Genomic DNA, 21,060 nt, shown 5'->3' with positions numbered 1-21,060 from the left:
GCCTTAGGAAGCCAGGTGGAGGGTTGCTGGACCCTCTAGAAAACAGAGGTTCCTGAAAGACAATGTTAACTCCCTGCACAAAGACTCCTTCTTAGATTTTCTGCTGGTACAACACAAGAAAAGGACGCTTTCTTCTTGGACCCAGTGGCGTACAGCACACTCGATCTCAATGAGTTATTCATCGTGTCCAAGAGAAATACTTCTGAGCTGTATTTCATGTGAGATGGAGTGGGCCTGGCACATGGGCGGCGAGGCCGGCCTGCTCGCCGAGAGCGTCCTGTGCCTGTTCCAGCAGCCGTGTGGGAAGACAGCTGTGTCACCAGCTGAGCCCCTGCCCTGTGTGTCCTGAGGTCTTTTAAACACTTAGAGGGTCTTCTGGGCTCCTCCTGTCCTAACTGAGGTCTGCACACGCCGTCAGGCGGAGCTCCGTGAGCCATCGGTCCACAGTGGACGCTGTTGTTTCTCTCTGCTTTTAAGTATTTTTCTTCTCTTGCCGAGTTCCAGCCATTTGTAAAGTTCCACCCAGTTTCTGTAGCTGGGAGGGGAGGATGATAAGCTTCTCAGAGCGTGGTCTTTCTTTAGAGCTCCTTTGTCCTCAGTAGGGCCACTGTGGAAGCCTAGAAGACTTATTATTAGAAACTTTATGTTATGACGAAATGCCATCTCTTCTGCATCCCTGTCCTGTCCGCTCCTGTCCTTCCAAAAATCAATCAATCAATCAATCAAAGAGGCCCTCTCATCTGCTCTGACAAAGAGGCCAAACCTGATCTTTGTTCTGTTGATGGATCCTACCTCGAACTGCACCTGCGCAGCACCTGATCAGCCATTCCCAGGCATGCAGAGAGAAACTGTCCTGCCACGGGGTTACAATAGGGAGAGCGCGGCTTGCAGGAAATTCTCAGAGTGGGGTTTTTTTTATGTGATTTTTTTTCTTTCCTATTTTTGAAAAAACGTTAATATCCACTCATTTGGTGGGGATGTAATGCACTTTTCTACCTATCCCCCAAAGGAAAGTTTGTATTCTTTTCAGTGAAACCATTTTAAAAGCAGGACTGAAGCCGAAAACGATGCAGGGTTCTCCTGCGTCCTCAGAAGGTGTGGATTTATTTACCATAGTTAAATCATAATTAGTTCTCAGGGGATAGTATGTCTTTTAAACAGCTTTATTGCCACCATATTGGTTTTCTGAATAATCAGAAACTGCTGTTAAGATTGTGTTCTAGTGTTCGAACAGAAACGCACCCTAAGTAGGAACAAATGTCAGGAATTGCTAGTTGTCACTTGAAGAAGGTACACACATTGGGGGTGGGGGGAGAAAGAACTTGGCAGGATATTCTGATGAAATAGAATCTAACCGAGTCTTAAATAAATGGAGTAACGCTCAGGCAGGTACACACGCCCCCTCACATGCTGTTTTTTGATATTAAAAGGTGCTTTCTTCATCTCTTTTCATTCTCACAACTGAGGTTAGAAAGGAGGGTGATATCCCCCTGGCTCCCCATTCCTGAAGGCCAGTGGAAACCACAGTTGGCCCTTCCGTGGCCACACACCCTCAGATGCATGCAAACCCTGTCCCTCCTGTGTGAGCCGTTGGTGCCGCGTGCGTGTCCATGTCTGGCCTGACCAGTCTTTCCCCCTCTTTGCAGGTTGATGTTTCAGACACCACAGGAAATGGGTTTAATAGCGATCGCAGCCCGGCAGACCCAGGGCAAAGGTCAGTCATCTTTTGTGATCATTGCTGTTGCTTTTGTTTCCTAAACTCTGCAACTCCTGTGGCCCAGGAGCCCATTGAATGTGTGTGCTGAATATCTGGGGGACTCAAGTTAGTAGTTTCTGTTTTCATAACCGCCTGGAATGGAGGAAGAGGAAGAGGGAAGCACTTAGTAGGTTCAGCCTTAGTAGAAAGTTCAGCCTTAGTAGAACCAAAGCATTCTCTCTAATCACCATGCTTATGAATCACTGGACATTTGCCTATGATGGCAAATGTGACCTACGTGAATTCCAGGCTTTGCAATTTGGGAATCCTCACTGTGCTCCAGAGACATTTATTTTCCTGAAGGTTCTCCATAAGGAGCCTTCTGTGGCTGTACCGAGCATCACGTGGGAGGCCTTTTGCATGCCAGTTCCCACCCCAGCCAGCCCTGGGCTTGCATGCACACGGTGGGCTCTGCATCAGTGCCCGTTCACACAGTGACCACAGAGAAGCAGAGTGCTGCCCAGGGCTCCACCACCTGCAGATCCCAGAGGCGAGTGCCCACATCCTCCCAGACCCATCTGGGGTCTGACCCTATACAGGGGCTGCTCCACGGGGCTTGGTCCCTCCCTGTCCCAGCCAGTGCCAGGCTCACCCAGATGTGCTTCTCACTCTCACAGGCTCTTATGACTTTTTCATAAGAACCAAAGAAATAAGAAATCTGCTGTTCTCCCTTCTTTCTCCTGAACATATCTTTCAAACATAATTCAAATGGAAAAAAAATATTTTTGGCAAAAGCTATGGATCTCAATATGTGGATTTTTTTTTTTTTTTTTTTAAGAAAAGACATTCAAGAAGAACTTTGATGAACTCTACCTCTCATTTGGATTCTTCTGTTTTTCTAACTTCAATTTTAAGAAAAGTAGGCCAGGCACGGTGGCTCATGCTATAATCCTAGCATTTTGAGAGGCCAAGGCAGAAGATCACTTGAGTCCAGGAGTTCAAGACCAACTGGGACAACTTAGCAAGACCCATCTCTTAAAAAAAAATACAAAAATACAAAAAAATACAAAAAAATACAAAAAATACAAAAATTGGCTGGGCACGGTGGTACTCACCTGTAGTCCCAACTTGAGCCCAGTGAACTGTAATTGCGCCACTGCATTCCAGCCTAGGCAACAGAGCAAGACCCTGTCTCTTAAAAAAAAAAAAAAAAAAAGGAAGGAAGAAAGAAAGAAAAGTAACAACTCAGTTAATATCAGGAACCCCTTTATAAACAGCTTTGTTGAAATATAATTCCTCCATTTAAAATATACAGTTCTAGCCGGGCGTGGTGGCTCATGCCTGTAATCCCAACACTTTGGGAGGCCGAGGCAGGCAGATCACTTGAAGTCAGGAGTTCAAGACCAGCCTGGCCAACATGATGAAACCCTGTCTCTACTAAAAATACAAAACTTACCTGGGGATGGTGGCGGACACCTTAATCCCAGTTATTTGGGAGGCTGAGGCAGGAGAATCGCTTGAACCCGGGAGGCAGAGGTTGCAGTGAGCTGAGATCACACGCACTGCACTTCAACCTGGGCGACATAGTGAGACTTCATCTTACAAAATAATAATATAAATAAATAAATAAAGTATACAGCTCTGTGGCTGTTATTTAATAGCATATTTTCTGGGCAGTGCAACCATCACCACAATAGGAATTGCTTCAAAACAGTGGCTTCCAGGACCTCTCCTGGATCAGTATATATCAGTTCAGTTTCCCAGTGTCTGTGTTTGCCTTCATGACCATATGGTGGGAATTAAACTGATAGTCATGTTCAGATGTTGTAAGACTCTGAGTCATCAAGGCACAAATAATATGCTCACAGAAGCAGAACATTATGCTGATTATTGGAAACTTTTTCAGCAACAGAGCTCAGATTTTAACAAGCTATTCTTTCATTGAGTTAAGCCCAGAATATAATAAGCATTGTAATACAATGAGAAGTGTAATAAGTCCAGGTTTATTTGAGTGTGTGGCCCTGGCATGACGTGTGTCTGTGTCTGTCCACATGGCAAGGTAGCCTGTTTCCCACTGCGCACTGTGTTCCAGGACGGGGAGGGAATGCGTGGCTGAGCCCCGTGGGATGTGCTCTTTCTACTCTGCTCATCTCCATCCCACTGAGATCCCAGCTGGGACAGAGGATCCCGTTTGTCCAGCATCTGATGTCCGTGGCTGTCGTGGAAGCGGTGAGGTCCATTCCCAAGTATCAGGTAGGTACAGTTCAGTCCCCCTCTACGACCCTGTAATGCATGCAGAATCCGGCTTATTCTTGTTTGTAGCATGTGCTTGCATAATTGGTGGCTGTAGAACCTCAGCCTACCCTTTGCACAGCTGGCAACAAAGTGCCCTCAGAGTTTTAAGAGTGCCACCAGGTGCTAATGCTGCTTCAGACTTGCCCGAATGCATTCATTCCCCAGAACTCCCTTTCTACCCAGTTTTTCAGATTTCTCAAACAGCCTGATGAGGACAATGCTTTAGATTTTGGGTTTTGTTGTTGTTTATTTATTTATTTTAATTGAGACAGGGTCTCACTCTGTCACCCAGGCTGGAGTGCAGTGGCACTGTCTCGGCTCACTGCAACCTCCACCTCCCAGGCATAAGCAGTCCTCACACCTCAACCTCCCGAGTAGCTGGGACCATAGGTGCACACCACCACGCCTGGCTATTTTTTTGTATTTTTAATAGAGATGGGGTTTCACCATGTGGCCCAGGCTGGTCTTGAACTCCTGAGCTCAAGCAATCTGCCTGCTTCAGCTTCCCAAAGTTCTGGGATTATAGGCATGAGCCACTGCACCTGGTCATGTTTGTTTATTTATTTATTTATTTTGAGACGGAGTCTCACTCTGTTACCAGGCTGGAGTGTAATGACGCCATCTCTACTCACTGCAATCTCTGCCTCCAGGGTTCAAGCGATTCTCCTGCCTCAACCTCCTGAGTAGCTGGGACTACAGGCGTGCACCATCACACATAGCTAATTTTTGTGTTGTTGGTAGAGGTGGAGTTGATAGAGACCATGTTGACCAGGATGGTCTCAGTCTCTCGACCTTGTGATCCTCCCACCTCGGCCTCCCAAAGTGCTGGGATTACAGGTGTGAGCCACCGCGCCCGGCCCCGTGTTTGTTTTTTGATTGAAGCACTGGATGAGGTTTGATTGTTGGACTGGATGGAAGTTATTCATCTGCATTTTCTGTTGAAAAGGGTTATTTGGGGACCTAAAAACCTTTCTCATTTCCTGCCTCTGTTTACCAGACTCTGCTCTAGCAGCGCTATCCTTTATCCACTGTTGACCACATACAATGTGTAGGTCCACTTGGGGCCATCTTCCCCTAGCTGTTAGGACCCGTGTGCCTGCTTCTTTATTACTGTTGGATGTTTTGTTGTCAGTTACTAAAAAGACAAGCAACAGGGAATGATTAGCTTACCCACCGAAGCATTTTCTTCCGTACTTGGGCTTCGCTTCCCACGGCCCCCTCCCAAATGTTCCTGGAAGAATTTCGTATGGGTATAAAGAGGAGATTCCTGCCTCCCTCCCCCAGCAGCTCCTATGTCAGGCTAACGAGAAACGATTGGATTGACTCCTGAAGTAAGGTGTTAAGAGCGTGACTCTCAAAGGAGACTTGGAGTCCCTGTCATCATTTCATTGAAGAAACAGTCCTTCTCACTGCCCCTTAAATCCCTCTGTGATGTATTCACCGTGTAGGAATTTTTGGTATTCCACAGATGTAGTTAATGCTGACGTCTCTGTTTCCTGTATCACATCACATTGCTGAAACGGACGTTTACTACCAGGCACCCAGCATCCTTGCATGTCTGATGGTTTGGGGCATCATACCATTACAGGGCTTCAGGTGCCCGGCCTTTAGCACCTGAGCTGTGCGTTCTGTCTAGCAGAAAGCAATCAAAATAGAAAGTCCTAGCCGGGCGCGGTGGCTCATGCCTGTAATCCCAGCACTTTGGGGAGGCTGAGGCAGGTGGATCACCTGAGGTAAGGAGTTCGAGACCAGCCTGGCCAACATGGTGAAACCCCGTCTCTACTAAAAACATAAAAATCAGCCAGGCATGGTGATGGGTCCCTGTAATCTCAGCTACTCGGGACGCTGAGGCACAAGAATCGCTTGAACTCGGGAGGTGGAAGTTGCAGTAAGCCGAGATCGTGCCATTGCACTCCAGCCTGGGCAACAGAGCGAGAACCGAATCAAAAAAAAAGAAATAGTCCTGTCATGGGAGAAATTATCTTTAACTCTAGCAACAGGTTAGTCTTAGGAAAATAAGTAAAGCAAACACTAAGCTGAGAACGTTAAATTAGTCTGTTTGGTCTGTTTAGGTTTTTCATGGCTTTGACTTTGACCTTGGAGCCCACTAGTTCCCTTAGCAAGCATTCTTTGAGGGCCGGCTATGCACAGAGGCTGCGTGCGCCAAGCACTGGGGGCCAGGATGGAAGTGGGAAGTTTGCCTTCAGCAGTGAACGGGGTCGGGGGAATTTGTGTTCCCATTCTTCCTAAGAAGTTTGTACCAATGTTTTTTCCCTCTTCCACAGTCAGCTGCCCAGCGTCACCTGTGTGATGGGACATTTGATTTTGAATTGGGTTTCTTTTTTAACATAGCCAAGTTAGCTGACACAGAGCAGCTACTAGATGATGGAAACAGGCCCCTGTTGTTTGGATTTCACTTTTTTTATGGCCTTCAGTAGGACCCCAACTGGTCACTAACCAGATGTCACCGTCAGCACACAAATCATGACCACCCTCTCCAGGCCCAAGGCAGCCTCACTGGGATGCGCCCATTCCTTCCGGAGCCCGCCTTGGGGTGCCCATTCTCACTCCTGCTCTTTCTTCTGTCCATGAAGTACCCCTGGGTCCCGTACCCTCCCTCCACCCACACACCCCTGCCCCTGCTCTCTTCTCTGCTTCTTTTTTTTTTTTTTTTTGAGACAGAGTCTTGCTTTGTTGCCCAGGCTAGAGTGCAGTGGCATGATGTCCGCTCACTGCGAGCTCCGCCCCGCTGGGTTCATGCCGTTCTCCTGCCTCAGCCTCCCGAGTAGCTGGGACTACAGGCGCCCGCCACCACGCCCGGCTAATTTTTTTATATTCTTAGTAGAGATGGGGTTTCACCATGTTTGCCAGGATGGTCTCGATCTCCTGACCTCGTGATCCGCCCGCCTTGGCCTCCCAAAGTGCTGGGATTACAGGCCTGAGCCACCACGCCTGGCTTCTTCTCTGCTTCTTAAAATTCTGTTCATCCTTAAGGCCCAGCTCCAATGCTATTCTCAGACCCTCCAGCTACTTCCAGCTCTTTCCTCCAGCACCATCCAGCACTTGCTGTGTTGAAGCCTCTTTTATGGTTTCCACCGTGTGTGGCTTTGAAGAGGAGTGATGTGTGCTCCTGTTCCGTCTCCCATGAAGTTAGTAGCTCTCCGAGAGCAGGATTTGTTTCATTTTGGTCTTTTTTTATGTGGGAGGATCACGGCAGCTGTTGGAATAAATGATTGAGAAAATGAAAAATAAGCACACAGCCCTCCTCTTCATCTGGAAATGCTGGTCCTGCTTACCTGCGTGAGAACCCAGAGTTTCATGAACTGCTTCATGAGCCGATGAGATCTGAAGCCATGAAGGCGAGCTGGAGCCCGAGTGCAGGGCCCGCCCAGGCACCAGCTGTCACGCACGCACGTGGCGGAGGAGCTTGACAGCTCTGGGAACTCTGCAGGTGTCCTCCCACCGCCTAGGCAGGGGCTCATTCCCCTGGCCATGGCACTGGCACAGGGGGATGTGGGAAGGCAAGAGAGGAGCAGGAAAGGGAACGGGGGGCAGTGACGAAGAGCAGAGCCTCCTAGTCACAGGTTTTCTAGAGGAGACTTTCTCAGCCTGGAGCTATTGCTATGTGGGCCCTGGCATGTTTGTCGTGGGGATGTCCTGTGCCTTAAAGGATATGTGTCAGCATTGCGGCCTCTACTCTCTAGAGGCCAGTAGCACTCCCTCAGGCTGTGAAAACCAAGGAAGTCTCCTGCTGTCGCCAAATCCACCCCTCTCCCGCTGAGAATCCCCGTTCTAGAGAGAAAAGAAACGTGAAGCTGTTGATCAGTTCCAGGGCATTGCACACCCCCCATCCTCGGTTTACTTAGACTTTCTGTTCTCCTGTGCTCCTATTCCTGTATTTTTCCTCTCAGCCTAAACTGCTATTTTAGAGCAGATGAGCTTCCACTATGCTCTAACTGGCCAAAGTCAAAAGAAGGCCTGTTGGAAGGAGGAAGGGGATTTCATGGAAGCACCAGGCCACGTAGCATGGGATTCATCACCCAGGCCTGGTGGCAGAAGGGTTTGAATCCCAGCTCCGTGGCTTTCAAGTGGTATAACCTCAGGCAAGCCACATAACTGCTCTAAGCTTCCGTTTCTCCCCCTGTTCCCTAGGGATGCGCTGGCACCAATACATGGGCTGGGTGTAAGTAACACGTGGACTAGTGCTGAGAAGGCGCTCAGTGCCATGCCTGGCCTGCGATGTGGGAAGACCAGCCCCATGGCCCTCGGAGGCCATCAGCTACTCTCTGCTCCCTTAGCTTTATTTTGCTGAATGTTCTCTTCCAGCCTCACATCTCCAGACAGGCTTCCTTTACCCACACATGGCACAGCCTGGCTGCCAGCCCCAGGTCTAGAAGACCTGGTGGTTCTGACATCCACTCGGCTAGCCCAGTCTCTGTGTCCCAACTTCAGAGTCACAGTGGATAGGCAGAGGCCTGGGTGGCCTTGTTCAAGACGCTGTCCACTCTCGGTCCATTCTGTGAGCTGATGACGGGGAGAGCCTCCCCAGGCCACACCATTCAAGATGAAGAGGTAGTAGGCCACGTGACAAGTCCGGTTTCATTACCCAGGGGACTTTCTCCTCTGCGTCTTCACAGCACTCTTTTTTTTTTTTTTTTTTTTTTGAGACAGAGTCTCGCCCTGTCGGCCAGTCTGGAGTGCAGTGGTGCCATCTCGGCTCACTGCAACCTCTGCCTCCCATGTTCACGTGATTCTCCTGCCTCAGCCTCTCAAGTAGCTGGGATTACAGACGCACACCACCACACCCAGCTAATTTTTTGTATTTTTAGTAGAGACGGGGTTTCACTATGTTGGCCAGACTGGTCTTGAACTCCTGATCTTGCGATCCACCCGCCTCAGCCTCCCAAAGTGCTGGGATTACAGGCATGAGCCACCGCGCCCCACCACTGGCTCCTACTCAAGACATTTCTACCTGCCTTTTGTGACCTTGGTTAATTCTGGGCCGTCTTTCTCTCAAGCGTGGGTTCCTGAATGGAGACGCACCCAGAGATTACTATTCTCTCCCCACCCTCTGGCCCTAGCATGTTAGTTAGCTACTCCATGGTGGCGGTGGTGGTGGATACTGACATAATGAACTTCATTTACAAGGTAGGCATCTTCAGAAGGGGTTTTGGATGATGAGAAACAGTGCTGGGGGATGGGGAAGAATGCTGGGGTTTATGCCAGCTGTGTTCTTCAGGGCTTTTACCTCCTGGCCCCAAGAGGCACTTCAATATCGGATTGTCCCAAAGAAGTGATTAGCTGTCTGAAAAAGAGGAGAGGACAAGGCCCATGTTACCTTGGTTTCTGCTTATCTTCCCTTAGCTCAGTGACTTGCCTGGGCCCCTCGTGTCCTGTGACTGCTTAATTAATGTGCAGATTTCCCTTTAGGATATCAACTTACGAGTGAAGTGGCCCAACGATATTTATTACAGCGACCTCATGAAGATCGGCGGAGTTCTGGTTAACTCAACGCTCATGGGAGAAACATTTCATATACTTATTGGTAAGTTTCAAAAACCTTTCCCCCAGCATTTTTAGATTAATAAAACAATAAAAATAAAAATGGTTAATGGCAGGAGCAGATGATCATATGAGATTATTTTGAGTCTTGTAGTTTTGGAGCAGGGTATAGATGCAGAGAGATTGGTCGAAAGCACTTCACAGAGTTCAGCATTCTCTCTGTGTGACCACGGAAACCACCAAAGTGGTATCATATAAGCAGGTATGTTCTTACATCCTTCCACACTCCTGCTACTCATTGAATTTGAAATGGCGAAAATAAACATATAACGTTCTATTCTCTAATAAGAAAAGGAAAAGTTAATTTCTTAAATAGTTCTCCTGGTGTCTTGCATTCTTATCCTGACGTTCCTGGACCATGAAAGAGTTGGCATCATTTTAACCTTCAGAAGAAGCTCCAGGCTGGTCAAGGCGGGGTAAAGAATCCCTGTTTCACCTCAGCACATCCACATCAGGCAAGAAGATGGATTCAGAGGCGACCTCAGAAGTCCTTAGGTTCCTGGCCGTCCAGCCATCAGCTTCACTCTGTGGCAGTAGAACCTAATCTGTGTTCAGAAGCCAGCAATGGTCAAAAAACATGTAACCATGTGTTTCAGGTGCCAGCCAGGGAATACAAGTCCTGTGTTACCAGCTCTGCCACCAAGGGGCAATATTATTCTGGGCAAGCTACTTCATACCCTTAGAGCTCCATTTCCTATCTTCTTTTTTTTTTGAGACAGAGTCCAGCACTGTTGCCCGGGCTGGAATGCAGTGGTGCAATCTCAGCTCACTGCAACCTCTGCTTCCCAGGTTCAAGCGATTCTCCTTTCCTTAGCCTCCCAAGTAGCTGGGAGTACAGGCGTCCGCCACCACACCCAGCTAATTTTTTTGTATTTTTAGTAGAGACAGGGTTTCACTATGTTGGCCAGGCTGGTCTCAAACTCCTGACCTCATGATCCACCCGCCTCCGCCTCCCAAAGTGCTGGGATTATAGGCGTGAGCCACCGTATCCAGCCTCCCTCATTTCCTATCTTTAAGTGAGTAATTGCAGTTAATGCAGAGATTCCTAGGTAGGGGCCACAGACAACAAGGAGGCTCATGGATGGCTTCAGGGAGCTAACGAATGTTATCAGCATGGGGTAAGCGAAGGCCAGGCATAGTGGCTTGAGCTCATAATCCCAGCTACTTGTGAGACTGGGGTAGGAAGATCACTTGAACCAGGAGTTCAAGGCTACAGTGAGCTGTGATTGAGCCACTACATTCCATTCTGGCTGACAGAGTGAGACCCTGTCTCAAAAATAAAAAATAGGCTGGGTGTGGTGGCTCACACCTGTAATCTCAGCACTTTGGGAGCCTGAGGTGGGTGGATTGCTTGAGTCTGGGAGTTCGAGACCAGCCTGAGCAACATGGCGAAACCCTGTCTCCACTAAAAATACAAAAAATTAGCTAGGCGTGGTGGCGCATGCCTATAGTACCAGCTACTCAGGAGGCTGAGATGGGAAAGTCACCTGAGCTCAGGAGGTTGAGGCTGCAGTGCGCTATGATGGCTCCACTGCACTCCAGTCCGGGCAACTGGAGTGAGATCCTGTCTCAAAAAAATAAATAAATAAATAAAAATAAAAAATAAAGTAGAGGAATGAAACATTTTCCTATGGTGAGAACCCATAGCTTTTATTGACTTCTGAAGGCCATGGGATGGGGTCTCTGACTTTGGGGATTTAGAGCAGCCAGCAGGGTGCTCACTGGTCCTTAGAAGGACATAGCCGAAGTGGCCAGTAGTCAGTGTTGCTACTCATCCTAGGAATTCCAGTTTTCTGAACACAAGGGAGAATTTTCAGTGCTATATGGCAGTTAATTTAATGCGTTACGAGCGTTCAGTAGGCGCTTCAGTGACTGTACGTATGGAACGGATGAATACATGAACAACTGCAAGTTCTGCCCCTGTTGCCGTAGTTACTTGTTTTTTTCCAGAGGTAATTGACATTGCTTTGTATTTTAATAGCCAGTATATTATTTTAAAATCTGAGACCAGTCAGTCCTTCCCTTCACACGGGAAACGGCAGGACACTTGCCGGAGAATGCTGTTGTTACAAATGGCATCGTTCTGTCTGTGGCAAATGTTTTGGGGATTTTTTTCTTAGAGTCACTGAACACATGGCAGTTTTCTTACTGCCTAGTTTTTCCAGTATTTCATTTCTTCCTTCAGACCTCTTGCAGGCCGATTCAGGGTCCTGCTGAACACTGAAGTCCAGCTTTTCTGAAGATACCGCCCTCTCCCTGGAGAGGCTAGTGGTGTTAAGTAACGGCACAGATAAGCCTGTTCAGATACCATCCCTGGTAACTCTCATGAAGCCTTGGTTTAGGAGCCTGTAAAAAGTCCACTGAAAATGGGTCGGCGTCTTGCCAACAGCGTAACCTTAGCACCAAAGACTTCCAAGGATAAAGTATTAAAAGATGCATTCTAGGGTGATGCCATGACCAAGGTTTGAAATTTCTGAATCCAGAGTTTACTTCCCAAATCCTGAATAAAACTCTATTTTGAAGCATGGGATCTGTTACTCAAGTAGGAGAAGAAACAAGAGATTGTGTTCTCTATTGGACTCAGTGCAGAGCTGCAATGCTTGGTAAACCACTTATTTCAGAGGCAACACTGATACGTTTGTCCCACATTTAATAGCATCTGTTGAATTAAATTGAATCAAATGTGGCTTTCTTTTTTCTTACCTTCTTATTTGCAGTAAGGTTGAGATGGTTTTAGCTTGAACAAGAATAATAAAAGAAGGACAAAAAGGAAGATGGACAAAAAGATATAAGTCATTCTTCAAGTGGTTAGAGACACGAAGTCTGAAATGAGGACAAGGAAGGAGGAAGTTGACAGTCAAGACTGTAACTTTTTCCAAGTGGCAGAGAGGAATGTGTGATGCCATCAACAGGCTGAGCTGCTCAATTGTTTGTTTTTGTCCAGGCTGTGGATTTAATGTGACTAACAGTAACCCTACCATCTGCATCAACGACCTCGTCACAGAATACAATAAGCAACACAAGGCCGAACTGAAGCCCTTAAGAGCCGATTATCTCATCGCCAGAGTCGTGACTGTGCTGGAGAAACTGATCGAAGAGTTTCAGGACAAAGGGCCCAACAGCGTCCTTCCCCTTTATTACCGATACTGGGTCCACAGGTCAGTGCTGGCTCGTCTTCATTCTTTTCAGGTCCTTTATTAGTATCTTAGTAGTTCAGTATTTTTTTTTTCTTTGAGACGGAGTCTCGCTCTGTCCCCTAGGCTGGAGTGCAGTGGCGCCATCTCGGCTCACTGCAACCTCTGCCTCCCGGGTTCACCCTCAGCCTCTATAGCTGGGACTACAGGCGCCCGCCATCACGCCCGGCTGATTTTTTGTATTTTTAGTAGAGATGGGGTTTCACCGTGTTAGCCAGGATGGTCTCGATCTCCTGACCTTGTGATCTGCCCACCTCGGCCTCCCAAAGTGCTGGGATTACAGGCATGAGCCACCGTGCCCGACCGTAGTTCAGTATCTTAAAACAAGGGACTGAGCGCTGGTCTGAATGATTATTTTCTGTGACTCTATTGGAGAAAATGCATGGACACCACCTTGACCAAGTTAGCATCGCCAATAATGGAGCAAACGGGCATCTTATGCCTCCTGGTGGGATGCGGTGGAAAGAACCGAAATCGTGAGAGAGTTTCACATTGGTTTAATCTGATTCTAATTGTGAAGAAACAATCAGATGCATCTAAATTGTCAAACCTTCTAGGTAACAGTGGTACTCAAAATGAGATCCCAGGCAGTGGCCTCAGCCTCAACCAGGGGCTACCGCATCAGAAACCCCTGGGCTGGGCCCAGCACCCTGTGTCATAACAGATGCTCCGGGGATTCTCACGCAGCTGAAGTTCGAGGACCACTCACTGATTTTACAACCACAGGCCTGTGCCCTGCAAAAATGTCAGTGTCTGCACACAAACAATTGGACAAAAAAAGAGGTGGCAGAATTGTTTGGGATTAGAGAAGATGAAAGAGGCATGACATCTAAATATAATGTATGTGATCCTGGATGGAGGGAAATATCCACAAAGGATATTAAAGGAACAGTGGGAATGACATGAACATGGACCTCTTGTATCCAGACTTTCTTGACTGGTCATGGTTAATGCTATTATAATTTTGTAAGAGGTTCTTGTTCTCAGGAGATAAAGTATTTAAGCAGAAAGTGTCACAATGCCTGCAGCTTTTAAAAAACTTTTTTAAATTTTCATTTGTTTTCTATTTCTATTCCTTTTTTTTTTTTTTTTTTTTAAGAGAGGGTCTTGCTCTGTCACTGGAGTGCAGTGGTGCCATCATAGCTCACTACTGAAACCTCGAACTCCTGGGCTCAAATGATCCTCCTGCCTCAGCCTCCCAAGTAGCTAAGACAACAGGAATGTGCCACACAGCCCACTAATTCAAAAAAGTTGTTTTTTTTTTTTTTTTTTTTTTTTTTGTAGAAGCAGGGTCTCACTATATTGCCCAGACTGGTCTTGAACTCCTGGCCTCAAGCAATCCTCCCACCTTGGCCTCCCAAAGTGCTAAGATTACAAGCATGAGCTACCACACCCAGCTGCAACTTACCTTTACATGATGCAGGAAAAAAAAAAAAATGTGTGCTTATATGTGTTTATATGTGAAGAAAGAAAGCAAATATGGAAAGTATTTTCATTTGGTGTGAGAATGGAAGAGAATATGAGGTTTGTTGTACTATTCTTTCAGCTTTTCTGTGATTTGAAATTCTTCAAAATAAAAACTTGAGGAGAAAATTCTATATGTTGAAAGCTGTTAAGAAGGATGTGAGTTGAGTATATTTGGAAAATATTCGAAAGAAATAGGATCAGGATGAATTTCACTTGTGGCTGATGTGACCCAACTTTGTTTTATGAGATAAAACATTGTTTGCCAACTCAGGCTATTTTCCTCCAACCTCAGCCAAAAAACCTAGAGTTGCAGAGTGTTTCTTAAAAGTGCTGGGAGATGAGGAAGTGGCTCGAACCATCACCGCAAATGACCAGAATTAGGAGAGTGATGTTGTGTGAAGAAATTTCGACTCCTTGTTGAACTTGCACCCTGCTGGTTCTTTGAGTAGTTCTTAAAACCATTCACCGGGGTGGAAGAAAGTCAGAGCTCAGCCCAGGCTGCCTTTTCCCCGCAGCGAGCCTCAGCCCTCTCCCCAGCACCCCCAGCCCTCTCATCATGGATTATTCTTCAGCTCATTGTCTTAAGCCGTCCTGTGACACCTCCCAGTGACCTCACGCTGTTCTTCCTTTTCAGTGGTCAGCAAGTCCATCTGGGCAGTGCGGACGGACCAAAGGTGTCCATCGTTGGCCTGGACGATTCTGGCTTCCTCCAGGTTCACCAGGAGGGTGGCGAGGTTGTGACTGTACACCCCGATGGCAACTCCTTCGACATGCTGAGAAACCTCATCCTCCCCAAACGGCGGTAATGCCGGGCGTCCCTGAGACGGGCCTGGGCCTGCCCTCCTGACTCACCGGGCCTGGTACCTGGGCAGCAGGTGAGGATGCCACTGGGATGGGGTCCGAGCCCAGTGCAGAACCACCACCGTGAGCATTCAGCTTTCATCGCGGCCGCCTGTCCGTGCCCACGCATCTGGAAATCTAATTTAGAGTTGTAGGTGAATTTTCTCTTCCTCCAATTCATTTGTGAAGTCTTTGGTTCTTTTTCTATGTTTCTGTTTTTTGTTTTAGGTTTGTTTTGTTGTCGTTTTCTTTGGTGTTTGAAGAGGCTCTGGGATAGATGGTTAAGAAGTAGAACATTTAGTTTAGGGAAAGCCCTCCCACAGGTGGGAGATCGGTCTCCCCTCTGGGGCTTGGACTTCTGTTTATCGTCAGGGGGAGTTTTTACATGGAAATGGCAATGGGAGAATTCAGATATTTTCCCAGTAGTGGAGACCTTTACCCCTAGTCTATGAAAAAACAAACCAAAATATGCTCTTGGGCCCAGGACAGTGGTAAGTTAGAGGTGTGCTATCACTGTCTGTAAGCATCTGGGGAGGTGTTGAACTATAAGAACATGATGTGACACTTAGTCATTGTTCTGTGTTTTTATTAGTGAAGGAAAGGGAAGGTAGACTTCCAAGAGTTACTCTCCCCCGGGTGGTGTGGCCCCGTAGCGAAGTCTAAACACCTGTAGAGACACAGCTAACCCGTGTGGTTGCGATGACCTTGTAGAGGAAATCGGTTGATTACTTTCACATCATTCAATGAGCTCTCCTTTCCTAAGGCAGTTTAAATGTCCTGAGTTAGGGACTTACTTTCTTAAGTAAGTTTAAATTTACTGCATATTGTGAAGAGATGGGATCAAGTTCAGAATCCTTAAATATCTGATTAGGCATCACTTGGATGAGGAGGTGGGCAATTTGGCTCTAACAGCTGGAGATGAAGGCACACTCATACCACATACAAGGGAGGACTTGGAGCTTTTAACCCAGTTTCAGATTCACTCTGAGATGTGGAGCATTCCTGCAAGACTGTGCAGCTCACAGGATACAGAAGACATAGCATTTCACTCAGAAGTCACAGGGTTTTTTGCCCCCCTCATTTACCCCCTATTACCAAGAAAGAAAATGTTATGGATACTGAACACCATCAGTTCAGAGGGAGGATGTGTGTGTGCGTGCCCGCATATGTGTGTGCGTGCGTGTGTACGCACATAGCTTTAAAAGAAGACATTCAAAATCTGATGTGCTACAAGTCTCACGAAAGAACAAAAGAAAGGAAGGCTTTTGATATGCACTCGCTTTTCCCAGATGTACACCATGCCTTTTCCATGTCCCTCCTATCTCTGTTGAACTTATGAATCATACCTGTTACTTTTCAGCTTTAAAAGGCCAATTTTTGTCCAGTCTTCTGTCTTCCTGCCAGTCCCAGCTGAAATTAGTGGAAAGAAAGTTTGATGGCACTTTCAGCTTTGAACAAAATCCCTTCATTGTAAACTAGCACCATCTTTATCCAGGTCTTACCCAGTCAGGCTAATTCCAGAAACTTGTGGTTTTTAGTATAAAATTTGTCTACCTTTAGCTAAGCACAGGACCGCCCCATAGGAAGAAAAAATACCCAATATATATTTTTTGGAAATGAAACATTAAAAGAACTTAAAAAGTAATTTTTGGAAATGAGGCTTCAATTAGAATTATTATTCTCAAAAAAATAAAAACGAACAAACAAACCACAAAGAAACCACTCTTCTGAAATGCCCAAGCCTTCTTTTGAAATTAGAAGCTCAAATAAAATATAAGTCCACAGCACCCCCAAATTACAAAATGGACTCACCCTTGAGAGGGCGTCTGCAAAATATCATCAGGGACAAAGATCTCGAGGCTAACGATGCAGGTTTCATTTCTCAGACTTTGTAATATAAGGCAAGCCCTCTCAGAGCTGCCATCATCACTTTTTGAATTTCTTTGGGGGTTATTTAATGAAAAACATGCTATGTTTTGTTTTAAGCTGAAGTCCTATTCTGGACATTCTGCTTTGGGAAAAAAAAATGTTATCATTTAATTTCCTTTCTGCAAATTAAAACTAATGACGTGTGGCCTTGTCAAAGGCTATGGAGATGTCCCGGGCATACTGCTGTGCTCTGCGCTTTCCAACAGGCGCTTCGCCGCTGCGCAGGAGACCCAGTTGTCTTGAGGGAGATAAAGCAGCCTTGAAGCAGATGCTGCGTTTTCCATAAATCTGATTTTGCCTCACGTGAACCAAAGACTCTCAAAACTCTGCTTCCTATAGAATTAGCTGAATAAAGGCATTTTACTGATAGCTGTTAGTGTTAGCGAAACCTGTCTACCTGCTCTACCACACTCTCCAATTTGGGCCACTTATGCACCCGGCAACCTGGGATGTGAAGGAGCTTTAAAGTCTTAATGGGAACTTGGCATTTTCCTCATGATCTTTAAAATGTGGTCACTAAACTCAGGATTGGCCTGTGCTTTTAGAACACTAGAATAGCCCTTGCTTTAGAGGCTGTGCATTGAGTATTGACCGTATTTTGTAAAAGGCAAGATATCCTCCCTTTCAGGCTGGTAACAAGTTTCAGGGGGACTCTTGGGGAAGTGCCCCCTAAAATCGAACACAGCAATAACTGGGCTTCCTGTCCCCACCCCCACCCCAGCAGTGCTTTTTGGCACTGGGAACTCTGCCAGGGAGTGGTGGAAGTAGGAAGGATTTGTGTTCGAAGTAAAATCATGGTTGAGTTTCACTGCAGCAGGCTGACGTTGCCTGATGTGAGAGCAAGCGGCCCACTGGGTTGCCGGTGCACAGGCCCACATCGGGGGAGCACGGGCCACAGAGCACAGCCTCTGGGGGTCCCCCAAGCCACAGCATATGCAGCATGGCCGCCCCTTGCCCTGGAGTCTGGGAACAAAGAGAGGAGCCAGCCTCGCCACACTGCTTCAGATGGAGAAGGGAGGCGGGGTGGGCGTCCGTTCTCCAGATCTGTTTGCTCTTAACAGGCAGAACATGGGAGAATCCTTATTGCTGGTTAATCACTATGCATATTTGAAATAAAAGAAAGTGTCAGCCTCTGCATTTTAACTTCTCAAGGAATGCCTCTGAAAAGAATCACTTTAAACCAATGCCTATAAAAAGCAAGTCTACCAAAATAAACTAAGACTTTCTATGTGGTTTGGGCTCAACCTTATTTTTACAAGTTTCATTTTTAAAAGTAGGCAACTACTTTGGGTTACAGTATTTTTATTCATATTTAAACATATTTTTACAAAATAAATAAAGTGTTTTACATAATAAGGAATATGTATTTCCAAGTATTAAGAAGCCAGGTTTTTTTTTTGTTTTTTGTTTTTTTTTGATGTATTATTGACAGATGTATTCAGCGCCATACACAAGAGAAATATTATTACTCCAAAGAATGAAAGTTAATAAAACCCCAAAGCAAAAACCCTTTTAATTGAGGTGAGAAATAAATGTAACAACTTCTAGATTATTTTTAGGATTTTTCTTATTCTTTTGTGGCAACTGCTTGACTTTTCATGTGAACAGTTTTTCCTCCCAAGATTTTAACCTTATATGTCATACTTAAGTTTAGGAACAGCTTGAATAATGCATTCTAGATAACACATGGGCTATGATTCACTAAAATTCCAAGCTACTGTAATTTTATGGCATTTATTTGCAAATGTTCTTTGTATCCCATTTTATCTGTAACAGCACCCCCAGTCTACCTTAACCATCTTATAGCTCTGGTAAATTAAAACTTAGGTAGACTTTATACAAGATCCATTGGCCGTATTAAACCTCCCCCACTCTTAGGGCTTAGGGCAGAAGGGACGAAGGCAGGGCTGATAGGACTTTTAAAAGGATAAAAGAGGTGGGGGCAAGGGAGGCAGAAAATACAGGCTCTTACAGATACCCTCCACACTGCCCTCCACACCCAGGCCACTGCTCTACAAAGGTATGAATGGAATGGCTTTTCTAGAAAAGGGTTTCCAAGAACATAAAGGAATTCCTTTCCCTGGGAGGCCCCGTGGAGGGCTGAGCCAGCCTGGAATTGGGCTTATTTCTCAAATCCATTTGATCTGGCATTTTTGTCAACATGGTACATGTTAGGACCCACGACGGTTTTTTTTCCTTTTTGTAAAAGAGAGGCATATGTATTAAAATGCTTCCTCTTCCCCTACCAGAGCCTCACAGAAGTCAAGAAACGCTATCCCCAGCTTGAATGTGCAGACTCTTCAAGATGGAGGTAACAATATTAGGTTGCCATAGTAACAGCTCTGCTAACTTTGCACTCAGCCCTGGCCGTCCTGAAGCCAGCTCATGTAAGAATCTTCCTTCATGTTCTAGGTTATGAAAACGGTGAAGTTTGTTTAGACAAGGACGTTTTCACTAGTACACATTTTCTTTTTCAAGTACATACACACTGTTACGCCTGTCCACGTTGCCACTTGTAAATCTATAATAGGGTCTTTTTCCTCAACAGTAACCTTTGTTATTGAACTGCTCCGATAGCCTTGATTTATTTTTACAAAATACAGCCCCAAAAGTTAATAACAAGGTAGACGCAAAAGCATTTTGCGGTACTTTATTGAAAAATGTCGGTGGTATCTCCTAGTAATCAAACCTACACCTTTCAAGAATCATGGTTTAATTATAAGACTCATGAACATTTAAAAAAAAAAAATACCCTCGGCTTCTTTCCTGTGCACACACTCACAAGGAACTGTGAATGAGGTATAGCTGAGTGCGTGGAGAGGCGGGCACCTCCCTTCCTACCATCCAGCCCCTTCGCTACATGACCCACAGTCCTAAATTTGCAAATTGTGACTCTTACCATGAGGCCCACTGACAGACACCCTGTAGGGATTGTATCAGGTCCTCACTAAGTGACACAGGGTTGGCAAAAAAAAAAAAAAAAAATTCACATTTTGAGAGCAGCTGGTGTAGGTGCACTTGATTCTAGAACAATGAGTTTAAAACATTTGGGAAAACCTCTTTCCGTTCAGGTGGAAAAAGTTTCCTAATATAAACCATTTTGATAAAGCAGCAGAATGATGCAGTGTTGATAGGATGAAGAAAATTGAAAGATGGTGGTTCAATGCATTGGTGCAGTTCAGAGCCATGGCAGGATTTTTCAATGTTGAGATCTTTAAGCAAAACCCATAAAAAATAAAAATTAATGGAAGCTCATTTTTTAAACACTGCTGGTGCTTTACGAAAGGATTTCTGTTTACCTGTTGCACACGTAACGTTCTTATGACGTTTTCTTGATGTGTAGAAAATGCTTAAAATGTCTACATCATTTTCATTACATCCCCTTAAGCATGTTTTTCATCCACACGGTGCAGTCCATTGACAGTGTTTGGTATTGCACATGCAATTTAACTTTATTAGCACTATTTGTAGCAAACATGAGCCTAGTGAATTACAGAGCTGTGTGGACCAGAGGGATTTTGCCACGTAATAATTAAGCTTGACAGGGTCATTCTCATAAACTCTCTGGCTACATATATATTTTTGCATTTAATGCCTATTCAATATATTCTGAAGGTGCTACTCTTGGTGTTATCAAGAGTTCATAGAGGTTAGGGGGAAGTAAGAGCTTGTTAATGGATTTGTGAAGCACACCCATGTTCACAGACACACAAAATGGAATTGCATGGTCACCCCCTTAGTCTTGGCTTGTTGGTTTTTGTATTGAAGAAAGGGTTAAATAAAACAAAAATAATGAGACTCTTGAATGACTTAAAGACAGTGGAGTTGTGTATTCATGGGACTTACAATCGTCACTTCTGCCTTCACCTAAGCATCTAAAAGGGCTCGGACACAGGCGTCGCCTTCCAGGGCTGCCGTCCACTTGGAAGAGCGGACTGCGGCAGGGTGGGTTTCCCTCCTGAAAGTGGAGGATTTTTGCGGAGTGAAATCGCTTAAATCCCCCAGCGGGACTATCGTGGAACGTTGGGGACAAGGCAAGATGCGTGAAGCCCGATTTCAAGGTGAGGAAACCAAGCC

At 45.9% G+C, this 21,060-nt stretch overlaps 1 protein-coding gene across 1 annotated transcript in view; it reads left to right on the top strand.

The window, feature by feature from the left end:
* HLCS (holocarboxylase synthetase (biotin-(proprionyl-CoA-carboxylase (ATP-hydrolysing)) ligase)) overlaps positions 1–15,020 on the top strand; it is a 245,775-nt gene extending 230,755 nt beyond the window's left edge. Inside the window, exons 6-10 of the mRNA XM_011987739.1 lie at positions 1,647–1,714; positions 3,789–3,949; positions 9,422–9,536; positions 12,498–12,711; positions 14,849–15,020. Coding sequence (XP_011843129.1) covers positions 1,647–1,714; positions 3,789–3,949; positions 9,422–9,536; positions 12,498–12,711; positions 14,849–15,020 — 730 coding nt within the window. The remainder of the gene's footprint in view (positions 1–1,646; positions 1,715–3,788; positions 3,950–9,421; positions 9,537–12,497; positions 12,712–14,848) is intronic.
* Positions 15,021–21,060: the final 6,040 nt, after the last annotated feature.

Source organism: Mandrillus leucophaeus, unplaced genomic scaffold, assembly GCF_000951045.1.
Source record: "Mandrillus leucophaeus isolate KB7577 unplaced genomic scaffold, Mleu.le_1.0 Scaffold315, whole genome shotgun sequence".
In the NCBI taxonomy this organism is placed as follows: Eukaryota; Metazoa; Chordata; class Mammalia; order Primates; family Cercopithecidae; genus Mandrillus; species Mandrillus leucophaeus.
The sequence above is the reverse complement of the archived record's forward strand: the minus strand, read 5'-3'. Positions and strand labels throughout refer to the sequence as shown.